The sequence below is a fragment of the Epinephelus fuscoguttatus genome, linkage group LG21, assembly GCF_011397635.1.
Source record: "Epinephelus fuscoguttatus linkage group LG21, E.fuscoguttatus.final_Chr_v1".
In the NCBI taxonomy this organism is placed as follows: Eukaryota; Metazoa; Chordata; class Actinopteri; order Perciformes; family Serranidae; genus Epinephelus; species Epinephelus fuscoguttatus.
Window position 1 is genome coordinate 31257743 of NC_064772.1, and position 25818 is coordinate 31283560.

General features: G+C 40.5%; 2 protein-coding genes and 1 long non-coding RNA gene across 3 annotated transcripts; 2 read left to right on the top strand and 1 right to left on the bottom strand.

Annotated features, from left to right (window-relative positions):
• Positions 1–411: 411 nt before the first annotated feature.
• On the bottom strand, positions 412–2810 carry LOC125881925 (uncharacterized). Its single transcript, XR_007448263.1, has 3 exons — positions 2674–2810; positions 1757–1893; positions 412–570 (listed from the first exon to the last, which is right to left on the bottom strand). It is a non-coding gene; the product is annotated as an uncharacterized LOC125881925 (long non-coding RNA).
• Positions 2811–3365: 555 nt separating this feature from the next.
• On the top strand, positions 3366–18318 carry cul2 (cullin 2). The gene is made up of 21 exons (XM_049565387.1): positions 3366–3479; positions 4685–4823; positions 5191–5293; positions 5410–5504; positions 8211–8316; positions 8538–8620; positions 8926–9022; positions 9686–9796; positions 12021–12183; positions 12273–12397; positions 12652–12759; positions 12977–13036; positions 13130–13258; positions 13453–13539; positions 13628–13780; positions 15116–15193; positions 15298–15364; positions 15552–15754; positions 16016–16117; positions 16229–16345; positions 17501–18318. Exons 2-21 carry the CDS (start codon positions 4705–4707, stop codon positions 17630–17632), a joined length of 2238 nt encoding a protein of 745 aa, XP_049421344.1. The 5' UTR covers positions 3366–3479; positions 4685–4704; the 3' UTR covers positions 17633–18318.
• Positions 18319–20558: 2240 nt separating this feature from the next.
• On the top strand, positions 20559–22335 carry LOC125881766 (paramyosin-like). Its single transcript, XM_049565080.1, has one exon. The coding sequence runs from the start codon at positions 20583–20585 to the stop codon at positions 22260–22262; it is 1680 nt and encodes a 559-aa protein (XP_049421037.1). The 5' UTR covers positions 20559–20582; the 3' UTR covers positions 22263–22335.
• The last annotated feature ends 3483 nt before the right edge of the window (positions 22336–25818 follow it).

Consider the following 25818-nt stretch of genomic DNA (forward strand, 5'->3'; position numbering starts at 1 on the left):
GTAACAGAACAAATCTAGTTAGTAAAATGTCACCATACCTTCTGTTTCATGTACAATTAATAGATTTTATTGGTTCTGAAATATGTCAGAAGCGTCCCTATCAGACATCACTACTGTCAGGGTTCAATGGAAATTTGTTAGAGGAGGTAAACTGCAAAACAAATGTAGAAAATGATCTATCAATTTCTGATGTGTTAACAAAGGCCTTGCTCCTTAAATATGTGGCAGCATTAACTGGCAGCATGAACTTTTCTTCTGTCTTATGCATAACTATGCATAAACCCACGCAGAGGACCAAAGCAAATATTCAAAACCTGAACCCTCTAACAATTGAGTACCATGCTGTAACTGTGTGTGACGTGACACTTCTATAACACACACACAAGTCTGGTTAAAATGTGTTACCTGACAGTGGGGGCATACACAGCTGTGAGCGGTTCATCATATCATGGTAGCTTTGAAAGGTGCTTGGCTGAGGTTGTGGTGTTGGTGTACTGCTCATGGCCATAGAGGGCAGGTCTTGCGTCATCTCAGGCTGGAGCATGATGTGACGCCGTTGGAAAAAAGCATCTGGATGGGTAAAAATGCAGCGTAAGAGATCATAGATCAGGTGATTTGAGTGCACAGTCTGTGAGGGGAGACACTACAGCTGAACAGGGTAAAGGTTTCAGCTAATAGACATCACTGTGAAACTTCCCAGTTGATAACTTACAGTAAGTAATTAAGACAATTATTTTTTGTAATACAGTTTTCTGAAATTATATGTTCAAATATGCACTGATCTGCCTTAATTTCCAGAGCCAAATCTGAACATTGGGTAAAGCAGGTTCAAAATTATTGTTTTATTTTGTTGACACATTAGACTCAGATGTTTTTACAGAGGGAATTTTGGATATCTCTTTTTATTACTCCATAAATCAGCAAATAACGCAAACAGCCACTAAAACCAAACAAATTTTTGCCATGTTTATATATTATATGAATGAAACTCTGAGTAAAAATTTTCAGAATATAGACAAGAATAAAAATGGGAAGGTTTGGTGAATGTACGTGCTACTGAAGAAGGGGTTTTGGCCCTGAGTATGAGAAGAAAAAATAATAATTTTGAGAAAGTTGCCTTTAGATTTTTAGACAAAAATATAAGACAACATAGATGAACAGGGTAAAAATTTCAGTCAATATATATCACGATAAAACTTCACTACATTATTGTAATAATTGTCTTACATAAAGACAAATATTTTTTATTTATTTTAGGTTCAAATATGCAAATAAGACATAATCTATGCATGTGCAAATATGCATGTTTTAAATCATTTCAAAAGCAAAAACCTGAACTAAAAATAATGAACTATATGTGTATTTCAGACATTTTGTTTCCACTAGTTTGAAAAAAAGCTTAAACTCTTTTAGTAAAGTATGCTATAATTTTCTTAATAAAACAGTTTATTAATATGTCAGACACATCACTCTTAAAATACACACTCTAAATAATTAAATGTTGAACAAATGCAAGAGTAAAACAATATTATGTGTCAGGACATAGGACTTAAATTTTGAAATAACTACGTCACCATTGCAAACACTGCTAATAAAGTCTGTCCAGATGGGTCAAATGTGCAAAACATTAAGAAGTGTCTGTCAACCCCATATGCTGTCATGATGAGATGTCAGTTAGCTATAGTAATAGTGTAGTGTGTAGTGGTAGCCTAACATGTTACACTGTGCTAGGAAATGTGCTTTTAAACATGCTTACACAGCTTTTGGCCGTGCTGCCGGTAAACCAGTGATTGAGTGCAGGACACAGGTGAACCTGGCTTATATTCCTCTCCTGCGTTTAATCGGTTCATTCCGAGAGGCGATGACTGGGGCTACTGATCACTCAGATTTCTCCTTGGGTTGACAGAGGGTTAGAGTTAGAGTTTTCATTAAGCAGTGGAAACGTAAAACAATATTAGCTACGGTAAATCAATTAAATGAGTCTCCCTTGCCACCTCTTACTCATCCTTTACTGATATCACCACAAGCCTTTATACAGTTACTAGTTAAATGGCCCAACTGTAAACCAATAACTCAAGCATGATGAGTCAACCAGTTCCCGTAGTTTGTGTGCCACTCACTTCTCTATTCCCCAGTACAGCCTTTGTCTTGAGTTACTGAGTAACGTTGGTGTGGGGGAGGTTAATGTTAGTTTACAATCAGAAACCAGTGCTGCCTAATGAACGTGAATATATGAATGCAATTTCTCAGTGAGACAAAATGGTATCATGTAGTAGGCTGGTTGGCAGGTGAATAAAAAGAGCCATTTCCTCTGAGACAGGTGGACTACAAACGTTGACCTTGGATGGCTCCCTCTGCTGGTGAAGCCAAGTAGCTAACATAATGAAGGTTTTCTCTCTTAATTATTTATAGTTTGAGTTAACTTTGACCAAATTAATAACCGTCAACAATTTGCTAACCACTTTAAATATTGCTGTTAAATGATATTATAAAATAACATCAATGGGTGACTTCGGTAAAGCTATCTAAAACTGATATTTTAGCTAGTTAGCTAGTTTCTTGTTAGCCGGAAGCTCTTTAAATACGTCATGAAGGCACAACTAGCTAACTATCAATAATTAAATAACTTGTTAATAAACAGTTAACTTATATTTACATTAAAATATTATTTACCTGTTGTGTGTAGGCTGGTGAGCTTGAACGACGGTCAGAAAAACTTATAACAAACTGATAAATTGCTATAAATTGTTATGATTTAGCCTTGTCACCATGGGAACGGGCAGTTATCCATCGACTGTTCTGATTGGTTGATTATCCTTCTATTCTTGCTGCTAAGTAATATAAAAAATAAAATATATTTGTATGACAATATAATATTCAGCCATTTGTAATTATTTTAGGCTCCTGCGATTTTAAAATGGCACACACTACGCAGGCCATAATTTGTAAACGACTTTCATTTTTGTTGATGTTTCTCTCCTTCAACTGTCAAGTTTGTCAGTTTATGACAGAAATATCACAGGACACACAGTAACACTGCTGCTGATGAATTATTGTAGTTAGATATATACAAATGAGGCAAAATGTTAACCCTCTGTCATTAAAACTGAGATAAAACACATTATAACGTGCAGAATGTCAGTGGTTGTATTTTTTCTCGATTCCCAAGAGCTTTCCGTAGTTTTAGACGATACCATTCATAAATGGGTGTTCTTATGGCTTGGGTCCGTGTGGGTTTGGTGTCATTATCATCGATATGTACAAATAAAGAATACATTTTTTAAAATCGAAAAATTCTTAAAGAGACTTCACCGTGTTTAAAACCAATAAAGCGTAACGACCAATTTACGCTTGTTCATAATACACCCCCGCGTAATACAATGGTAGAATCCGAGGTAGGGAAGACCTGTAAGTGAGACAAATCAAGCCTGTGACAGCGGAGAAACTTGAGTTTTATAACAACTAAATACCGAACAGAGGTACGTACTATTCAAAAGTCCACGCTCGACCTCAGTAACCTCCTTTGTTTAACAACAGCGCCATGTTTTGCCGAGCTGTCAGTACAAATGTGGGGAAACTGCAAAGAAGATGACCATTTGCTAGCGATAGCTGAGCTATCGTTAGCTTCCTGCTAGCTGACTAACGGCTAGCTTCTAGCCGAGACCTCAAAAAACTGTTGGGACTCGAGCAGGAAGAAGTAGCATGCTAGCTAGAAGCTAGCTAGCCTTTTAGCTAGCCATCCTATTTTGGGATTGGCATTCCGCTAGCTAGTAACCTTAACTTGGCTGTCTTTATCATGACTGTAAGAAGGCTGTGTTATTAGTAACGTTAACGCTCCCCTTTGAAGGACGAATATCGCAATATGTGAATTTGATAGCAAGAAGAACTGTGCATGATGATGTTGCAATGTTTTCACTGACGTGAATTCAACTGGTATGAATGACGAGAAACAACACAGGGCCTAGGTTCTCCTACTTGCAGGTGATCTGTTATTGTACTGATACAGATATAGAAGTTTACATATTATTTTATGCAGCAGTGTCGGCTGATAAGTTGTACAGCTACAACAGTATTGATACCTGATGGTTATCCAAGTGTGTTTGCTGATATCAAATGTCGATAGTACATCCATGAACTTGAGCACAATTATTATCTAAGCTGTTGCTACCATCGAAATGTGAGCAGCTGTTGTGAAGCAGGCTTTTTATTAGATTCATTTCTGTTGATGTGCATGTTCACTTTGCCTTAGATACTGACATCTGTGTCATGTAGTTACTCATGATCAACGTTACTTTCAGTTACCTCTACTAATGAACTAAAAAGTCATTTAAAGAAATGACAACAAATCTTGTATTCATATTTTAATAACTATGTATTTAGTGTCATGAGCTTCATAAAAATGACTTGAAAATGTTTTTGATCATTATGTTTATCCTGTCACTTGCTAAAGACACCTGTGTATTTCCACTGCTACTTTAGCCTGCTTCACTACAGATGTTATCCATTCACTTAAGGCCCATTATATCTGCTTTTAACAGTCCAAACAGCAGGATGGGAAGATGGGAGAACGGCTACATGATAACATGATAATTAAGAAACTGTATCTATGAGTTAAGCAAGTTATATGTTCATTTTTTAATTCCCTTGCTCACTTCTATGTTCCTGTTTTTCTTTTTTCTGTCAGTCTGAAAGAGAAACTGTACAATGTCCTTAAAGCCGCGGGTGGTGGATTTCGACGAGACATGGAACAAGCTGCTGACGACAATCAAGGCTGTTGTGATGCTCGACTATGTGGAGAGAGCCACGTGGAATGACCGGTTTTCGTATCCTATGCCAGCATGCTCCATGTAGAAATTTAAATTACAGCACAAGATTTTATGGGAAGTCTTAGAGCAGGGTTTAAGGACAGGAAGTCACATAGCTGCTCAGTACAGTAAAGCAAGTGCCAGCTTGTACAGAGCTTTGTGTATTAAGTTTTAAACACCAAATATAGCTAATTCAGATTGTTAGATTTGTTAAATGTCAGTGTGAAATCAACTGAGCTGTTAAATTATTCGTAGGGAATTACTCACTAAAACATATGTTCTCTATCTAGTATTACATACGTACTACATCTTTATAAACTGTAGTTTTACATCTATGTATGGAATCATGTTTGTCCTCATTATTTCTCCTTAATTCCGACACTAGTGACATTTATGCCTTGTGTGTTGCATACCCAGAGCCTTTGGGTGAGAGATTATACACAGAGACCAAGATTTTTCTCGAGAATCATGTTCGGCAGTTGTACAAGGTAAATGCTCACAAAAGCTCTCCAATTGCTGGCAAAGAAAAACCTTTAAAGCACATTTCTTTTTTATGGCATTATGGTTATTTCCGTAACACGTCATGCTTGTGTGTGTATTTTAGAAAGTCCTGGAATCAGAAGAGAAGGTTTTAGTGATGTACCACAGATACTGGGACGAGTACAGCAAAGGAGCTGACTACATGGACTGTTTGTACAGGTAACAGCGCTGCCTTTCATGCTCTTTGTTTCTATATGACTGATGTAGTTTTTGATGTCAGTGAGTCACGATGCTGATTCAACAACAATTGTGTTAAAGTGTCACGTTAATTGTTTTAGTCTGAGTATATGATGAGACCGCTTCCTTAAATTCACAGTGGTGTTGAAGAGGCAGGCGACTTTGTTTTGTTCTCTGTTTGAAATGTTTTGCAAGTACATTTGAAGGACACGTCTGTATTCAGCCCGCTGTTCGCTGTTGTCAATGCGGTGTGTTCAAGTACACCATCCAACAAAAGTCGTGAGCGAAAGCACACGCCTGTCTCTGTCAGCCCCGGCGCTTTAAAGTCGTCTCTGCGTGTCAAGGTCCTCAGATGCCGAATGTACTAATTCTATCATGAGCTAGCCGAAAGTTTTTGTACACTTAAAATATTACCTTGAAAAGCTGATCCACTCTGAATCAATATTCCCTTGGAGAGCTTTCAGATCTATTTTTATGCGTACTTCCCACTGGACTGTCTCCGCATACATATGCCTTTGTAATTTATTATGTCAGCACAAGAGAAAGAGACAAGAGAGAGGGCAGCTCTTGGTTTTAGTGGTGACACAGTAGTGTTCAGCTCTTAATATAGCAGAGCTTGGCTTATTATCCTCACTTATGTCTGTGAATGTACACGTGTACGTTTGCATCCTGTCAAACACAAATTATCATGTCATGGAGGTTGGACTGAGGTGCCAGCTTAATAAAAAGAAACTGTTAACACCGTCAGTCACAATTCTGCTCTTCAGGTTTCATGGTTAGTTGTGCTCAACACTAGCTGTTGTGTTAGCAGTCCTTCAACACTTGAATCTGGTGTTTTATGCTTGTCAAAGCTGAACTCTTTGAGAGAAATCAGGCCCAGGGTGATTGCTATGCCGCTGATAGAGGCAGACAGCACAGCTGTGAAAACCACACATCACTTAGAGTGGACAGAATCAGCCAGCGTACATCAGCGTGATGAAAGCCATCAAAATATGTGTCAGTCTGTCTGGTCGCTGTCCTGCTGCTCGCTTCCTTTGAGAAATGTTGAAACACGGCAGACATGCATTGAGACACAATTCCGGTCTATGCATTTCAACATCAGAGTATCTGTCATATTAATCAGTGACAGCAGTATGAAATGAGTCTTCCTTATATTGATGCTCTGTGTGTTTCTGTCTAATATGCAAAAGTTTCCCAGTGAGATTACTTTGTCAGTCCGCTGTTTGGTGCTGGGCAGATCGTGTGCCGTCAGATTGTCAGATCTTTTTGCCTGAAACTGCTGCCTACAGAGGGTTAATGAGACCACTGTGAGACACAGCCATACAGTAAATGTGTGGGCTGTAAAACCAAAACAATGTGCTACAATTCTCTGTAGAGCTGCAGACTTGGGTGATATGATGCTCAGTGATTTAGTGTTTTGATCAGCTGCTTTCACACAAGAAAGACAAAGTAAATTGATTCACAGTAATGACATCAAACATATTGATTGATGCAGGATTAAGACGGGATGGTTCTGTTGTTATTATCTGAATCATCTTAACCTGTTGGTCTGTTATTAGGGAGATGTTTTTCATCTTTTAAACCTGTTTTTGACCAGTTAATGGGACTAATGTCGGATATACAAACTTTAATGCCACCCATGAGTTCCACAGTTTGCCTTTAACTGTTGGGTCACCAGTCTGTGTTACTAAAATCACAAAGTTCACTGTAAGAATACGACATTCATGAACTGTAGCTGGTGTTGTGATTATTAATTTCCAGCAGTCATTGTCTGGAGGGAATAGCGCTCCCCAAAGCCACAGCCATTTATCAACCCAGGGATCCTTTAAAGTCTTAGAGAACATTGGAGTTATTCATTTAAAGATAAGGCCTTAATTCGTATTGAAACGTCTTGCATCACTTTTTCAAAAGTCTTAAAAAATGGTAAGACATGGGAAGCAGGATTTTATGATTTTCCTTTTTGACATTGCATTGTAAAATTTCAAAATAATTGGTAAGATCTTTTTTTTCCCACCAAATAATTTACCACTTTGCCTCTCAAAATAACATCACATAGATCAGGACAGCAGAATCAGCAACCCTCATATTTTGTTTTCAGCCAGGATGCTCAGTGCAGAGGAGCCACTGTCTGCTAGCTAGCTGTCACTGTACCCTGGATGACACAAGGATGTGCAAAATGTATCAGTAATTGGCTATGTAACTGAGATTTTGCAGCAATGGCTAAAACCGGTACGATGTCGGTTCAAATTTTTTTCCCTTCAGTTTTGGTTGTTGTAATTTTGGTCTTGTATTTTATTCTTACTGGCTTTAAAGAAAAAATGTAAAAACATCTTAAATATAACTTGCCTTGAAAAAAACATCTTAATATACCAAGTCTCACAGTGAAATATTTTTTAGAATTGGCTGTGTCCCAGGCTCAGTAGTTGGCAAAGTATCCTGGACATTGTTTGCTTTCATTGGCTAACCTGCCTCTCAATAGCCACACAGTGAGTGAGCGACCATCAGGGTAACCAAAGACTGACCGTCTCACACGTCGCCTCCATGAGTGAATGAACTCAGCTTCAGCCGGTGGCTCCTGGCAGCAGCAGTGTTGTGGTTGTGCAACACTGTAGTTGCAGTTGTTGTTGTTGTACACACTTGATACGATTAGTATGTTAACCTCTTGACCTCCCGGCCCAATTTATTCAGGTATCTCAACACTCAGTTCATCAAGAAGAACAAACTAACAGAAGCAGACCTACAGTACGGCTACGGGGGAGTGGACATGAACGAGCCGCTCATGGAGATCGGAGAGGTATTGACTCATTTTCTCGTACTGGAATAAAATATAATCTGCACACTGCGCCCTCAAGGGTTGTTAGGTGGAAGTAAGGAGAGCACATGCACAGATTGTTTTAGATATTAATGGGATTCAGAGGGAAGTGAGCACCCAGGTCAAGATTTCACCTTACGCCACCCTAACCCATGATCTGTTTACACTGTTGTTACATGCTGTCTTTTCCTCTGTCGTTGCAGCTGGCACTAGATATGTGGAGGAGACTAATGATCGAGCCCCTGCAGGCTGTCCTGATCCGGATGTTGCTGAATGAAATCAAAAAGTATGTTTTTCACACAATAAGTCCACTTTTCATTGTCTGAGATGAATATTTGTCTTTCTGCAGTGCTACAGATAAGAGAGAAAGCGTATTTAGTCCTGTTAATCTAATTGTACGCTCCTTTGTTTTTAATTATCAGTGTTACACTTCCTTATTTCCAGTCTTTGACATTGTTAATGTAGTCTAATTGGGCTGCAGGATTTAACCTACACTTACCAGTACTCCCAACATGCTAATGACTCCAGTGCTCCGCTAAAAATACAATACAAACACATCAGACCTAATGCTAGCTTCCTCCTATCTTGCAGTGATCGTTGTGGCGAGAACCCCAACCAGAAGGTAATCCACGGGGTCATCAACTCCTTTGTTCATGTTGAACAGTACAAGAAGAAGTTTCCACTAAAGGTGAGACAACAAATACTGACCCAGAGGATGAGAGGATTCTTTGTGTTGTGTTTTTATATCTGATTCTCAGCTAATCTGTTTTGTGTTGCACTGTTCACCTCAGTCTTGATCAGTATAGTATAGGTTGCTAAGTGCTGAAGATATTGGCCGTAGAGATGTCTGCCTTCTCTCTAATATAATGGAACCAGATGACCCTCAGCTTGTGGTGCTCACAGCGCCAAAAAAAAAACATTTGAAAGAAAGACAGGTAGACAGAAAATAGTTCCTACATGAAGCTGCTCACAACAAGGTCTGTGGATTATCTTGAGTAACTTCGTCATGATTCCTGGAAAGAGACATTGCTGATGAGTTTTCCAAATACATTTTTGGCACTTTGAGCACCACAAGCTGAGTGACATCTAGTTTTATTTATTGGAGAGAAAGCAGACATCTCTCTAGCTGATATCTCCCACGCTCTGCAACTCAAAACAATCTAGATTGCTAAATAACAATACAGCTAAGAGGAAAAATATGTGTTTGATTTGGGGGTGAACTGTACCTTTATTGTCCTGATCACAGCCCTGATTACTAGGGAGTGTTTTTCTTATAGTTGTGGATTATCCACAAAATGTGCTGTAGCCATCGTCTTCTTATACTAAATCCTCTCTTCTTCCTGTGTTGCAGTTTTATCAGGAAATCTTCGAAGGGCCATTTCTGACAAAAACAGGAGAGTATTACAAACAGGAAGCCTCCAATCTACTGCAAGAATCCAACTGCTCACAGTATATGGAGAAGGTAAGCTAGATGGGCCGATAATGAAAGTATGTGAACGCTGCATGTGTTCAGGCTGTCATGTGAGCGTATGAGCTGCTGTAACACTGTCATAACCTCGCTGCGTTGCTTGCAGCTGGAGTTGAGTTTAGGATAAATACTGTGTATTTAGCTTGGTATGAGTGTGTGTATGCACCAACCTCTATCCATATGAGTGTACATTCATCCAGGGCCCGTGTGTGTGTGTGTGTGTGTGTGTGTGTGTGTGTGTGTGTGTGTGTGTGTTTGTGTTTGTGTGTCAACTGTCAGGTCATGTCTGTCTGGTGACATAAGAGTTTTAATCTGAGTATTAGCTCTACCATTAACTCGCTAAGGCTGAGATCACAGACCCCTGGGCAACCTCAGCTGCCTGACCTCTCTCTCTGTTTGTCTGTCCCTCTTTCTGCGTGTCTGTTTTATCTGTTTCTCTCTCTGTGTGTATGTCTGGCTCCCTCGTTCATTAATTCTGGGAATAATCAGATTTCTCTGATAGATTTATCCCTCCAGCCTGTAAACAGGATCATCATTAAAGCCTTGCTAGGCATTAGGGCAGTATGTGATATGACTGTGAGAGAGCAGCAGCAGATACAGTGCAGCACAGTCCCTGCGTGTTTGGACAGGGTCAGTCACAGTTGCTTATCTGACCCAGATCATAGCCGTGGAGAAGCTGCTTCTTCTCTTTCTTTTTTACTAATGTGCTGTTTGGTGTGTGTGTGTGTGTGTGTGTGTGTGTGTGTGCGCGCTCAGAGCAATATGTAGACATAAAATACTGACTGTCCTAACACCACAGATTAAAGTTCTGGCCAGTATGTTCTAAACAGTTAACAGTTACAGGGTTTGACAGGTGTCTTGCACTTAACAATATTTAGTAGAGGCAGGGTTGGACGTTAAAGCAGATTCTAAGGAAAGGCAGTAGTAAGACAGCTGGGTTCCTGTTTCACAATGTTGTTATGAATAGATAAAATGTAATCTATGTTTTCAGCAACCATTGGGGAGCAGGGCTGCATGATGTATTGTAGTTTTATCATCATTGTGATGTCAGCCTGTACGATAAACACATCGCAGAAAACTGCAATGTTCTTGTCACCGTTTTTTGAGTTAGTTAAATCAGAGCATCAGTAGAAAACTGCACTTAAAATACATTTATTTATTAGCCTGTCTTGTTGGTGCCTTTTGTGTTCAGTTCAGTGATCAGTTGGTCAAATAAAATAATGTTGGAAATTATTTCTGCTAGTTTTTTAAATTCAGTGTATCTATAATCTTGCTTAATGTATTTTTTTTTCTCATATCGTGCAGCCTTTTTGGGGAGTTACATCTGAAACAATACATATAAAGTGAACCTTAATAAAGTATATGTTTTTTAGATTTTTGTGGTTGCTTGAGGGTTGAATGAGACCGGACCATTCTGTTAAGTGTAGTAGTGCTGCAACGATAAGTTGACTAATCGATGACTAATCGACTACTAAAACAATCAGTGACTATTTTAGTAGTCAACTAATCAGTTTGAGTCATTTTCCATGGAAAAGCACTATAAAAGTACCCCAAAATACTCTTATTGCAGCTTCTTACGTCCAGATATTGGCAGCTTTACACACTCTCCCATGACGGTGAACTAAAACCCTTTGGCATGAGCACGAAACAAGACATTACATGACATAATTTTGGGGTTTGGGAGAGACAGACTGACATTTTTCAACATTTTAACACATTTTACGATAAAATGATGAGTCGACTAATCGAAGATTTCTTTTATCGTAACAAATTTCTTGCTACAATGATAATAACTCAACATTTTGTCAAAATTGAGTTTTTTAGATAAATAAAAGTCAGTCGAATTGCTAAAAAAAGCAAGATGGAGTGAATATAGAGTTAGATATTTAAGAAAAATTATGTACAGTATCATTCACAGTCAGTGGGGGTATAGCAAAATCGTGTGGCTCAGTGTGTTGTGATGCAAAAATGTGACGGTAGGCTTTGTGGAGAATTGGATCAGACTCGCAAAAGAATTGTGAAGAGTTACCAAAAGAAGCAATAGCGGGATTTTTGTTTTCTCAACTTGTGTTTCACAACTTACATTGGTCACAGTCATTTTAACCAACATATATACAGACTGTAGAAAAGTCGTTTAAACAAGGTATTTCTGAATTTCTGTCGCATTTGACAAACTGACCCTTCTGCCCTTCTCTTATCCGTCTTCCTCATCCTCTAGGTTTTGGGGCGGTTGAAAGATGAAGAGATGAGATGTCGGAAGTACCTGCACCCCAGCTCCTATGCCAAAGTCATCCATGAATGCCAGCAGAGGATGGTCGCAGATCACCTGCAGTTCCTGCACGGGGAGTGCCAGAGCATTATACGGCAGGAGAAGAGAGACGGTGAGAGCACGTACAGTCTTATGTGTCCTGTTGCATCTGTTGACTCAGGCAATATACAAACTGACGTGTGGTGTTCTTGTTTTGTCCAGACATGGCCAACATGTACACTCTGTTGCGGGCCGTGGCCAACGGGCTGCCCCACATGATCCAGGAGCTGCAGGTCCATATTCACAACGAGGGCATCAGAGGCACCAGTAACCTCTCTCAGGAAAACGTTAGTACTGCGGCGTTGCGTGTGTGTGTGTGCATACATGCCTGCACTTGTGTACAGTGTACTGGATTTTCAAGCTGCTGTCCTTTTTTGGAAAATAGCTTTGGAAGGGCTTCAGACATGCATGTCCAGCAGTGTGTTTTGTCAGGTTGTTGTACTGTTGACGCGTGAAGGCATCTTGATCATACAGGTTTTTTGATAAGATAAAATATCACAAATACTTGTAATACTTTGTCTCTCTCTTCTGGCCTCTCTAGATGCCAACCCTGTTTGTGGAGTCAGTGCTGGAGGTTCACAGTAAATTTGTTCAGCTCATAAACACAGTTCTAAACGGAGATCAGCACTTCATGAGCGCACTCGATAAGGTAATAAACCCCCGACTGTAACAGCTGCTGCCTCATTAACATACTCATAACAGTCACTAGATGGCAAGACTGGGGTTTAGGCAAGTTCCTTTTCCTAGTATACACTTTCTAACTGCAAAACCACAGTTATAAATGTGTTTAGGTGTAATTAGATACATGTGTGGATGTTCTTCTTTTCACTATTGGACTGACTGTTTATTTGATTTCTCTTTCACAGGCTTTGACGTCTGTGGTGAACTTCAGGGAGCCTAAGTCCATCTGTAAAGCCCCTGAACTGGTGAGCACACACACACACATTCACACACACGCACACACAGTATTAAACACAGTGCCTTGAGCGGGTCATGTCTCTCCTGGTGTCTCTGTGCAGCTGGCGAAATACTGTGACAATCTGCTGAAAAAGTCTGCAAAGGGAATGACGGAGAACGAGGTGGAGGACAAGCTGACGAGCTTCATCACAGTGTTCAAGTACATAGACGACAAGGACATCTTTCAAAAGGTGATCAGAGTTTGTCTCATGTTGGTGATACAACAGAAACGTTTTGTGTTTTTTTTTTTTTCCCTCAAATCTCCAGACTAGGGGAGCAGTTTTGAGCCTAAAATAGTTAAAGAAGTATGAGTGTCAATTTTTAGTCTCCTCAGTAGTCCCAAAATAAAAAGTTTTTCATGTCTTTTTGTTTTGTTTCCCCACAGTTTTATGCCAGAATGCTAGCAAAGAGGTTAATACATGGTTTATCATTGTCAATGGACTCAGAAGAAGCCATGATCAACAAACTAAAGGTAAAAGCAGAGTTGCTGCTGGACGCTGCCACTGCCAGTCTTTAATACCCCTCTGTTCAAACACCCTCTGTCCCCTCTGTTTCCACAGCAAGCTTGTGGCTACGAGTTCACGAGCAAACTCCACAGAATGTACACAGACATGAGCGTGAGCGCCGACCTCAACAACAAGTTCAACAATTTCATCAAGACGCAGGAGACGGTGGTGGACCTGGGCATCAGCTTCCAGATCTATGTATTACAGGTGAGGAGGACTCTGGTGTGGCTTGAATACCTCACTCTTGCCGACAGCCATAGGATTAAAATCTAAAGCCCTGTTTGCACAGGACCAGTATTACCAGGGGACCTCATGTGATTTAGAATTACCCTTATTATCCATGTGTTTCATGCAGCACACTCGCACAGGTTAAGTGAAGTTTGTATTTTACATGAATTTACTGGCTTTATCCCTGAATTTGATGCACAGAGTCATTTGTGATTCAACTCTACACAACACAGAAACACGACACAGCACTGCCAGAGGTGATGTTCATTGTTATCCTCCTTTTTTACTTTTTTAAATGTGGATTAAACAAACAAAATTAATTCTTCAGTCATTATTGCCAACGCAGCTGTAGGTTTCCAGTCAGTGGAGTTACAGCTTGAAGCTCTAATCGTCCCCTTTGTCTTAATCAACATGTGCAAAAAATTCACCGGACCACTCGATAAAGTTTACTTCAAAACTCAAATTTGGGGGGGGTTCAGATGTAGCATCTCTTGTGCACACAAACCCATTACTTGCAAAGTAGACGTGCGTCATGTGTGCTCACAGCCCAAAGCGGTGCTATAGTGGCGTGCATTCGGTGCGACATTTTTCCGTCCGGCGCACAGCTCCACAGACCTGCTTCTCCCTCCAGTGTTGTGTAGATCTCAGTTCCCCCTCTGTGTCTCTCCTACTGTTTCCCACGGAGCTCGGCCCTGTTTGAAAGGCGAAGGACGCCCGTATGTGGAAAGACGTCGCCTCCAAGATGTAGAATGTGTATTATAGAAGAGAAACACACATTTCAGGACAGCTGACTTGTATCATCAGAACAGACATGTCCTGTGATTTTCAGCCTCTTTTCATATTTAATAGAGGGGGGACAATACCTGACAGTAATATTCTCAGCTGTCAGGATGTGCCTGCTGTAAAGGCTAAATATAATCAAAGAAGGCTGAAAATCACAGGACATGTCTGTTCTGATTATACAAGTCAGCAGTGTAAAGCTCAAGCGTGTGTGGGCCTCCTTTCATATATAATATCTGAAAGTACAGCTGTCAAGATGCCCCCCGCCACAGGCCTTTGCCACCTTGGACTCAAAAAAACCCAGGGAAAACCCTGCATATTGCTAGAGGTCCCCTGGTCATACTAGTCCCATGTGAAAGGGCTTTAGAATATTATGAAAGTCAGTCAATAATGTGACCCCAGATGTTGTGCTTCCAATCATATCACAATATTCATCACAGCTTTTTCAGAAAGTTTCGATTCTGCCAGCCAAAGCTGCTGTCCCCATGTTCTCAGTAAATGTTTAATGTTGTGGTAAATGCCATGTGGTTGCAGGCTGGAGCCTGGCCGCTAACGCACGTCCCCTCCTCCACATTCGCCATCCCTCAAGAACTAGAGAAGAGTGTGCAGATGGTGAGTTTACGTTCATGGAGCACGGCTGAATTGTCAGTTATTGGTTCTTACTGTTTTAAAGGAGCACGTTGCAAAATCAATTCTGTCTCCGTCTCCTTTTGCAGTTTGAGTTGTTCTATAATCAGCACTTCAGTGGGAGGAAGTTGACCTGGCTGCACTATCTCTGCACAGGTAACACAAAGACACATTTTAAAGCTGAATTATGCAAGATACACTTATAAGAATGCATCAGTTTGAGCCAACATCTGAAACAAAACACATACTTATGTAATACAACCAAGGGTATTCACAAAAACAGTAATCAGTTTGTTTCAAGCATATGTACGACCATTTACCTGCGTCCGCCTGTCTCAAACAGGTGAGGTGAAGATGAACTACCTGTCCAAGCCCTACGTTGCCATGGTGACCACCTACCAGATGGCTGTGCTGCTGGCCTTCAACAACAGCCAGACGGTGACCTACAAGGAGCTGCAGGACGGCACCCAGATGAACGAGAAGGAGCTACAGAAGACCATCAAGTCCCTGCTGGACGTCAAGATGCTCAACCACGACTCGCAAAAGGTCTGAGCTTTCTCGTGCGACATGGGAATCTGAAACACATCGCACATCTGAGCCAGACAAGAAACTCTCTTGCCAAAGTGCTCTGTCTTTTCTAATAAGTATTGATTGGGAAGTTTGTGTTTATTTGTACCAGATGCGTCGTCAAGTCTGTCTTCCATCCCTGCCCACCCATAGTGTCAATACATTTACCATAACCATTCCAGACATGTGAGACGCAATGATGATTACTTAAACACAGCATATCTTGTGCTCTGCTCACAGGAGGAGATTGAAGCCGAGTCCACGTTTTCATTAAATATGAGTTTCACCAGTAAAAGGACAAAGTTCAAGATCACAACGTCAATGCAGAAAGACACACCACAGGTTAGACAAATGGTCTTTCTCAACACTTTCTCAAGATCTGCAGTTGTCCTGTTGTTTGGCAGCTGTGTTGATACCTAAATCTGTCTTGTCACATACCTGTGTGGTCACCAGGAGATGGAGCAGACGAGGAGTGCCGTAGACGAGGACCGCAAAATGTATTTACAAGCTGCTATAGTGAGAATCATGAAGGCCCGCAAGGTGCTCCGACACAATGCCCTCATTCAGGAGGTAGGTTTTCATTTGACTTTATTTTGAGGGATACATTTTGTTGTTTTAAACAATTAGGTGGGCATTTTTTTTGTCATTAAACAAGACAGATATTTCAAGCAAAGCAGTGTTTAATGTTTTCTATCATGTCTTTATCATCACGGGGGGGGAGTATTGTTTTTAAAGCCTGCAACTGTTTCACTGTCTCACACAATAAAAATCACACAGATTCACAGAATAATCACGTGTGCATTTATATTTACATTCACCAGCCACTTTATTAGGTAAACCATGCTAGTGTCAGTTGGACCCTCTTTTGCCTTCAGACCTTCCCTAACTCTTTGTGACATAGATTCAACAAGGTGCTGGAGACATTCCTCAGAGATTTAGGTCCATATTGACATGATGACATCACACAGTTGCTGCAGATTTGTAGGCTGCACATCCATGATGAGAATCTCCCGTTCCAGCACATCCCAAAGGTGCTCTATTGGACTGAGATCTGGTGACTGTGGAGGCCATTGGAGTACAGTGACCTCCTGTGTTAAAGAAACCTGTTAGAGGTGATCTACACATTGTGACATTTTGAGTTCATAAAAAGATGGGTACACTGTGGTCATAAATGGATGGACACGGTCAGCAACAATACTCAGGTAGGCTGTGGTGTTTAAACCATGCTCAGCTGGTACTAAGAAAATCTCCCCCACACCATTACACCACCAGCAGCAGCCTGAACCGTTGATACAAGGCAGGATGGATCCATGACGCCAAATTCTGACCCTGCCATCTGAATGTCGCAGCAGAAATCCAGACTCATCAGACCAGGCAACGTTTTTCCAATCTTCTATTGTCCAGTTTTGGTGAGCCTGTGTGAACTGTAGCCTCAGTTTCCTGTTGTTAGCTGACAGGAGTGGCACCTGGTGTGGTCTTCTGCTGCTGTAGCCCATCTGCTTCAAGGTTGGACAAGGTGTTGTTGCTTCAGAGATGGTCTTCTGCACACCTTGGTTGTAACCAGTGCTTATTTGACTTCCTGTTGCCTTTCTATCATCTTGAACCAGTCTGGCCATTCTCCTCTGACCTCTGGCATCAACAAGGCATTTTCACCCAGAGAACTGTGTAGACATAGTTTTAGAGACAGGAAGTTTAATGACTATTTTCAAATGTCCCCGTGTGCAGGTCATCAATCAGTCCAAAGCCAGGTTCAACCCAAGTATCAGCATGATCAAGAAGTGCATCGAGGTGCTCATCGACAAGCAGTACATCGAGCGAAGCCAGACCTCAGCAGACGAGTACAGCTACGTGGCGTAGGGAGACGAGCCGAGCCAGGGAGCACTTCAACACAAACACTCGCCTGTGTGAGCGACCAACCGGCAAACACAGGTTTAAAACGTGAAATAAATAACAAAACAGACTCATTCATCCATTTAGGTTTTGGACTGCGGCTGTCTGCCGTGACTCTGTGCGGTGACTAAAAGCAGGACTGGTGCCTCCATCTTTGAAAATAAGAAAAGGTCATCGTGTCACGTCAGACAGCCAGCTAGCACCACCACCCACGAGACCCTCCTCCCAACCCCCACCCACCTTCTGATTTTAAGCTGTTTACAACATCACCAGTGCCACGCACCTGTGCGTCAACCGACAAGAAAAAAATGCCTATAGCCGTTGGAGAGGAAAGAGCTGATAAACATACTAGTCAACCGAATATAAAGGAAATAAAAAAAAAGAAGCCCAGGGGAAAGAGGTAGTTGTGACATCAATGACACATTGGTGGCTACACATTAAAAAAACATGCTTTCTTTTCTCACGTTTGCAGTTGTTGTGTGTTTATTTTTCTTTCTTTGTTAAATGTTCTGAAGTTAGGAAAAAATATTGTAATAAATCTGGTATACTGACTATTGTATCTACTTTGAAATGTAAAGAAAAAATGAGGTGACAAACATGATCCTGCTGCTTGTCAAATAAATAAATAAAAACACTGAAAGGTTTTATGTAAACGTCTGTCGAGTGGATCCATATGTAAGTCATTGCTGCTTTTGTTGTCAATGAACATGTGCTCTGATACTGAAATGTTACTGCTGTGTAACAGGTACTTTTCTGACTCTGATCTGCTGCCAAAAAAGCGAGAAATACGGGCACCAAATCCAAAATGTAACAAAAGCATAAACTAATTAGCAGCAGTACCAGCCTTTAACTGTGAAGCAGCCGCAGGGAGCGATGTATCATTTGATTAAACAAATGTAAGAAAGGAATTGACTTCACTGCAGCTCTGAGAAGAGGAGAAGAGAAAACACTCCCATCAGTTTGGTGGAAACTAGGAACAGGAACAAAGGAGCACATTGAAACAAACAACAATGGCCATGTTATGCATTTGTATGAGACCACTGAACACTGGAGCTCACGTCTGAGCCGCCAGTCATTTTATTGCCACATCAACACAACACAGCAATGCAGTAAATTTATATCAGTTAGGAAGAAACTAGAGAACAACTGCAAGGGAGCAAAAAAGTTTTGTCTTCTGCTAGTGTCCTTGTCACGACTGGTAGCAAGAGGCGGTACCTGCAGACCAATCAGGTGGCACCGATAGTCCAGCTCCTCCAGGATGGCATGGTCACAAGAAGGTTTGCTGTGTCTCCCAGCGCAGTCTCAAGAGCATGGAGGAGATACTGTTACACAGGGAGAGATGGACAGGGCCGTAGGGGCGCATCAACCCAGCAGCAGGACGAGCACTACAAAATGACCTGCAGCAGGTTACTGGTGTGCATGTTTCTGATTGGTGTTCTCTGCTCGCATCTTCACAGATGAGCACAGGCGTGAAAGAGTCTTGGGTACATCGGTGAAGGTTTTTAACGTGAATAAATCGTTCATCAATATCTGATGTGTGAGCCCCGAATGTTTTATAGATAGCCCCAGATCTAAATATGTTTCAAAACAAGAATAGGCCTACTAATAATAAAAAGCCCCACATCTAATAATCTGTCATTCTGCTCATGCATGTACTCAAATAAAAGTACTTAGCTACATTACACCACTGTTAACATAAATACATACATTTACCTTTCCAACTCTAGTCAGTTAATGTTTAATGATAGCAGTTGGAAAGTATCTTGTTTCTGCACAATAAACTGAAAACTACTAACGACTACAAATATTTTTAACATCAAAACTGATAATCTTAAACAGTTATAGGTAAATAAGGCGCCAAAGTGGATTAAAAAAGGCATCAAAATGGAGCTTTTTCCCAGGTAGGATCACCCCTGACCCCCCTACAGAGCTCTGGGAGAGGCTCCCAGTGTCCTCACATCCTAGAAACGCCCCTGTATGTCGATAAATACCTTAAAAAACAATCATATAAAAACATTTCCCAGCATTCATCTCTTCAGCACGGGGCTGTGCCTGACCAATTTGGCACCTTAGGCAAGATATTTCTCTACTGGCAGTTTGTGTGTGGGAGGGAGATGCACTTGAGGCTACATCACTTGGTGCTGAGGTGGATGAGGTGGCTGCAGTTACATTAGTAGGCCCAGGATTTGCAGAGGTGGGGGACAAATACTTCAGAAGTGCATCTAAAAAGAGGAGATACGTATATTTGAGAAACTGGGCTTTTACAATATATTAATCAAATAGCTGTTGATTGTGAAACCATCATGGCATAACCATAATAGCACCTAACATTACAGCCTGCCTTGGTCTAATGACATTTTAAACACAGCAAACAGCCAAAATATCAAAAATGCAACTGTAACATCACAAATCTGAAAATTGGAAAACATAAATATACAGTATATGAAAAAAAAACCTCCCTGGCGCCCTCTGACATGCTGGCGCCTATAGCATTTGCCTAACCTGCTCTATGGGCGGCACGGCCCTGATAACCAACCATATTCCTGCCTGTACATACATGGAACTGACCTGTTCCATGTATCATTTTTGCTATTTGGAATCCAGAACTTTGGAACTCAGTGTCTCAAATCCACTCAGAATGCAGATAGAACCATAACATTCTAGGGTGGCCATTTGCTGTGGGCGGGGCTACAATGAAATGTGATGTCATCACTTAATATTTCCTTTGTGACATCACGTCGCAGGATACCAGAGTTTGTAAGTAGCCCAATGCCACATTGTCAATTACCAATTGTCGGTGGCGACTCTGACAACTGGTAAGTAGCAAGGTCAGTAGCAAGACATCATTACTGTTGCACTATTGGAGAAGATGTTTAAACAACGACCACAAAGAGGAGGTACTGACGGCACCTCCAAAATGGCACCATCCACAGCACAGAATAATGACGATCCTGAATACCTCCGCTGGCAAATAGCAAAGCTGGATGACTTCAAAGATTCATTGCTAGAAATGAATGCGAAAAGGGCAGTAGAAATTCAGGCTCTTGAGGCAGATAAAGAGACTCTCAAGGCAGATTTAGAAACTGCTAAAGCTGAAATCCGGGACCTGCATAAACAGAGTGAGGAAAGTGATGCTGAAAAGAAAAAACTTTTCGACGAAACCATGGACCTCACCTCAAAACTCATGGATTGGCACTTACAGCACAACCGTGATACAGAGGCACTGGAAAAGAAGCTCAGCGACAGCCGCGACACTATCACTGCACTGAAGAAGGAGCATGAGTCTGATCTCCTTAGAGTGAGAGCAGACTGGGAGGGGAAGTTAGCTGAGGAGCAGGCCAAGTGGGAGACAGAGGCCGCGGAAGAGAGAAGAAAAGATGCCGCGGCACACGCTGATGAGGTGACAGAAATTCATTATAGCTATGTCACTCAGATGACTGAATACAAAGAACAACTGGCTAGTCTACAAGGTAAGCTTCAAGAACAACGCCAGTATTTTACCAGTGCCCTGACAGCAGCAAAAATCAAGTTTGAAGATGAACTGAGTGAGCTGAAGGAAAAAAACTGGGAGTTAAAGAGGACTGTCTATGCTCAAAAGCATTTGAAAGAGGAAGTTCTTGAGTTGAAGGAGGCTGTCAAAGAAAAAGACGAAATAATTGAGACGAAAGAAAAGCTCATAGCTAAGTTCAGAGAGGACAGACAAAATTTATTGAAAGATTGGCAGTCGGCAAGAGACAGTAAGGCTGCTGCTGACGCTTCACTGAAGGATCTGACAACGAGCCACGCAGATCTCCAGTCAAAATTAAAGGCTACAAGGTCTGAATTGAGTAAGTCAAAAACTTGGCAAGAGAAAGCCGGCGCAGAGCTGCTGGAGTTAGTAGATGCCAAAAAACGCCTGCTGGATCAAAGAAACAAATTAACATCACAAGTGGCTGAGCAGAAGAAAAAGATCTGCGAACTGGAATCCACTCAGCACCGTTTCAAGACAGATCTGGAGGCATGCAGCTCTTCAATGTCAGATTTTAAGTCATTAAAATCCAAGTACGTTGAGCTTTGCAGACGCTACCTTCACAATTACAGGCCTTGTGAAGTGAAGTTGGATCTGGACCTTGAGGACGAGCTGCGAGAGAAGATTGCCTGTGCTGATAGAAAGCTCAGCTCTTACCAAAAGACCATCAAGAATGGCCTCAGGGATGTTAAATATTACCAAGATCTGTTTGACAAAAATCTCAATGTGACTCAAGTTTATGTCGACAAGGTCCATAAATTAGAGAAGGAGAATAACAGTTTGAAAAATGATCTTAGACACACTCAACTGCTCCTTCAGAAGGCAACAAAGCCAGTGCAGCAGAGGGTAAAATCCTGGATTGATAAAAAAGTCCTGGGAAGGGTAGCTGTTGCCCCAGAGGCTGCAGAGGAACCACCAGCCCACTACCCAGACAACTGGCAGCCTTCAGACCTCCCAGATGACAATATTGTATCATCTGTGCAACCCTGTCCGAGCGAACCATCAGCATCCTCGGAGCCAGATCCTCTGGATGGTGTCATTGTGGTGAAGCCGTGTGTGGTAAAAGATCTCCCACCAGCTGACGAGTGAATTTCCGTCATGGTGTACATTGATGACATAGCACTCAGACGTTCATTGCAATAAACGTCTGAGTGCTATGGCATGGTGCAGCGATAACATGGTGCATTGATGACATAGCGCTCAGATGAACGTCTGAGCGCTATGTCATCAATGCACCATGCCATAGCGCTGAGACATTCACTGCAATGAACATCTCAGCGCTATGTTAGAAAGGGTTTTCTCCGGGATTTCTCCGGTTTCCCCGACACATAATATCAATTTGGAAACTAATTGGACAAAATTAATAAAATTTTTAAAATTAACTACATCTTTCAGTTGTGTTGTATTTCCTGTATACCTCCTGTATGACTTGAAGTGATGATGATGTCAAAATCTGGGAAATCAGTGGCATCACAGTTTGTGACAAACAAACTTAACCAGTTCTGATGTGTGTGCAAAGTTTGTGAGTTTTTAAGCACCTTTAGCTCTTCAAAAATGTGAATGTGATTTGAATACAGTTTTACAGAATAGCCCTGTTAAGACTGTTCAGGACTACATCACATATCTAGGACTTAAAATCCCCCAAAATCCCAAACTTTTGTTTAAATTAAATTTTCTGGAGTGTATGGATAAATTAAAAGGCAGCATAGAATACTGGAGGACCCTACCCTTATCTATGATGGGCAGAGTCAATGCCATTAAGATGGTGTCCCTACCAAAATTTTTGTATCTCTTTCAAAACTTGCCAATACTGCTCTCAGTGGATTTTTAAAAAAAGCTGGAATCAGTTATTTTAGATTTTGTATGGGGATATAAAAAACACAGATTATCTAAAAAACATCTGTTCAGGCCCACTCTCGACGGGTTCTAATTTTTTTTTGTTACATGCAACTTCGGCATTTTGTGAGAGAAAATATCCCTAACTTTGAGAATATTGGTGAAAGTCAGAATTTTTTGGAATTGCTCTCTCTTCCACCAGAGAGCAAGAAGCTTATCACTAAATTTGTGAATTTTTTCTCTAAGGATTTGTTTCTGTTTTTGGTATCAAGAAGGCTTGGGAGAGGGAAATAAATGCTGTACTATCTGATAAAATATGGAGAACTGCACTTTCTCGTATTCATGGTTGTTCAATTAATAGCAGACACGGGTTCATGCGGTTTAAAGTGATTCATCGTTTTCATTATTCTAAAGTTAAGTTACAGAAATTTTATCCTTCTGCATGAACTTATTTCTGTTTTACATCTGGAGAAACTGCAATTCAATAATACAAAAGGCCAACAAAAATGGGAAAAATCTTGGACCCTTGTTAAAATATCTTGACTTAAACTGATTGCATCTAGGCCTGCATTTCGTCGTTGACTGGCATTTGATTTCTGTTGTTTTTGTGTTTTCTTAATATGGACGATATAACTATGTGTCCTTGAGGACGACTCCAGTCGAATTTCTCTTCCCTGTGTGTGAGTGTGTGTGTGAAAGCGTGAATGCTGGGTTATGTTCAGTTGGGGTATAGATTTTTTTTTTTTTTAATTTTTTATTTTTATCTTTTCTTTTTTTGGTGGATGTGTATATGGAAAATCCAATGAAAACAATTATTAAAAAAAAAGGATTCGCATAAATAAAAATAATAATCCTTGCATGAGAATAAGGTCCTCGTGGTGTTCAGAGCTCGGGCTCTAAATACGATTAAGGTATTAGTGAGGTTAAATAATATTGTGCATATAGTAAGATTATTCATTAAAATCACATTATTCAGTTCTGTACCTCAGTAACCCCTCAACCCCCTTACACAAATGACCCCCCCCCCACCAAAAGACTACAGAAACAGGCAAGCAGCTACCTTCTTTTACTATATTTTGGTCATTTATCTTGAGATATTGTGGTTATCAAACTCAAATGGCAGAATACAATGAATAAAAAAGGAAAATGCCACTTGGAATCATTTTGAAAAATTATTTATTTCAAGAAATATTTTTTAAACATTTTAAAACATTTCGTCAACATGCCTTGTTTCACTCATGAATCTTCAAAGTTTCTTTAAAAAGCTTTTACCTAGCATTAAGACATTTGGTCAACAGTTCATTTCATTTTCATTTTAACTTCACAGAAAATAAAGAAAATAAATTAATTACAAGCTCATTTCTAGAAGATAATCAAGGGGCCTGGTGTATGAAACACAGTAAAACAAAGGCCAATTTGGTACAATACTGTATAGGCGAATTTACTGGAGTGTCTCCAGAGACCGAAAATACAAGCTTAACATCCCGACATGAAGAAAAAACCCCACATACAATCAGACGGGCTTCATGACATCATTTAGACAGGCTGTCTACAGCAGCAGAGCAAAATGCTTTTACAACACACAGATAACTCACATAAATCATAGTAGAGCGAAGTGCCGAACAATTTGATTCAATAGCACTCGTATTCACTGATGAGCATATTATTGACCTATTTAAGAGCAATACAGTGAAAACAACCAGCCAGTGCGCCTCGGACTATCTAACATATCACATCTGATCACTTGCAACAAATATGAAGGGCAGTCACAAGTAAGATGACTACAGAACCTCTCTTTTTTTTTTTCTCCCGATTCCAAGTTATGGCAGCTGCCATACCTCGCCATACCTAAATGACGCCTATGGTGGTGGTCCAGGGTCCGCCGGTGGTCCAGGGTCATTTCCAGAGAGTTCCATTTTAGCTGCTGCATAAGAAAAACAAATGTTTCAATACAAAATTTAAGGACAAACTTCAATTTTCTACAAATGATAAATGATATTTACAAAATAATTTTATTTGGAGCATACAGGGCATAGGCACTTTTTGCGGTTCCCATTTTGACATGTCACTGCAGAAAATAATGAGCAATATTATGGACCTGCATGTGTTTATATTCTATACATAATCATCACTGTTAAAATAATAAAGGCACATGGTCAAAAGCCTTAAAAATTAATCATTCCCGTTTTATTTAAGGTTATTTCTTTATCTCATTTACTACATAACACACATTAATAATTGTGTCATTAATATTGTAATAAACTTACAAGTCTTTGGCTTGTAAAATCTGTCTAAGTCCAATATTTTGAAATTTAAAAAAAAAAATATGGTCAAAATGTCTGGTGGAAATAATCTAAGCACAATCTATCCTGAGTGGAGCACAATGCTTATCTTCGTCTCTAGTGTGTCAGCATTAAACGAGAGGTTTCCAGCCCGAATACACCTTTATTTTGCCCGGTTAATACTCAAATAACAAGCAAACATGTCTGTTCAACCATAAAACACAACTGGCAGATGCCCAGATGACGTTACTTGTAGGTCCCGATTCATGTATCATTAAATGAATGTACTAAATAAATGTAATTTAAGAAAAAATACAAATGAAAACATGAATTAAGTTAACGTTACCGTAAGTCTCAACGGTTGCCCCCCTCCCCCAACTCTGCAGTGAAACCAGCAAAATGGTGGTGTTGAATTGCTAAATGAATGAATTACTGTGGCATTGACTTCAAACCCAGTTAATTGTTAAAGTAAACTAGATGAGGTTTCTGCGGACTTTATGGAATGAGCGACTGTTTTGCTATACTGT

Bases quoted from the DNA above. Each gene is read 5' to 3' on its own strand.
- cul2 (XM_049565387.1), top strand. From the start codon at position 4,705: ATGTCCTTAAAGCCGCGGGTGGTGGATTTCGACGAGACATGGAACAAG. The intron at 12,760-12,976 runs GTAATAAACCCC...TCTCTTTCACAG, and splicing joins TCATGAGCGCACTCGATAAG to GCTTTGACGTCTGTGGTGAA. The intron at 13,037-13,129 runs GTGAGCACACAC...GTCTCTGTGCAG, and splicing joins TCTGTAAAGCCCCTGAACTG to CTGGCGAAATACTGTGACAA.
- LOC125881766 (XM_049565080.1), top strand. From the start codon at position 20,583: ATGGCACCATCCACAGCACAGAATAATGACGATCCTGAATACCTCCGC.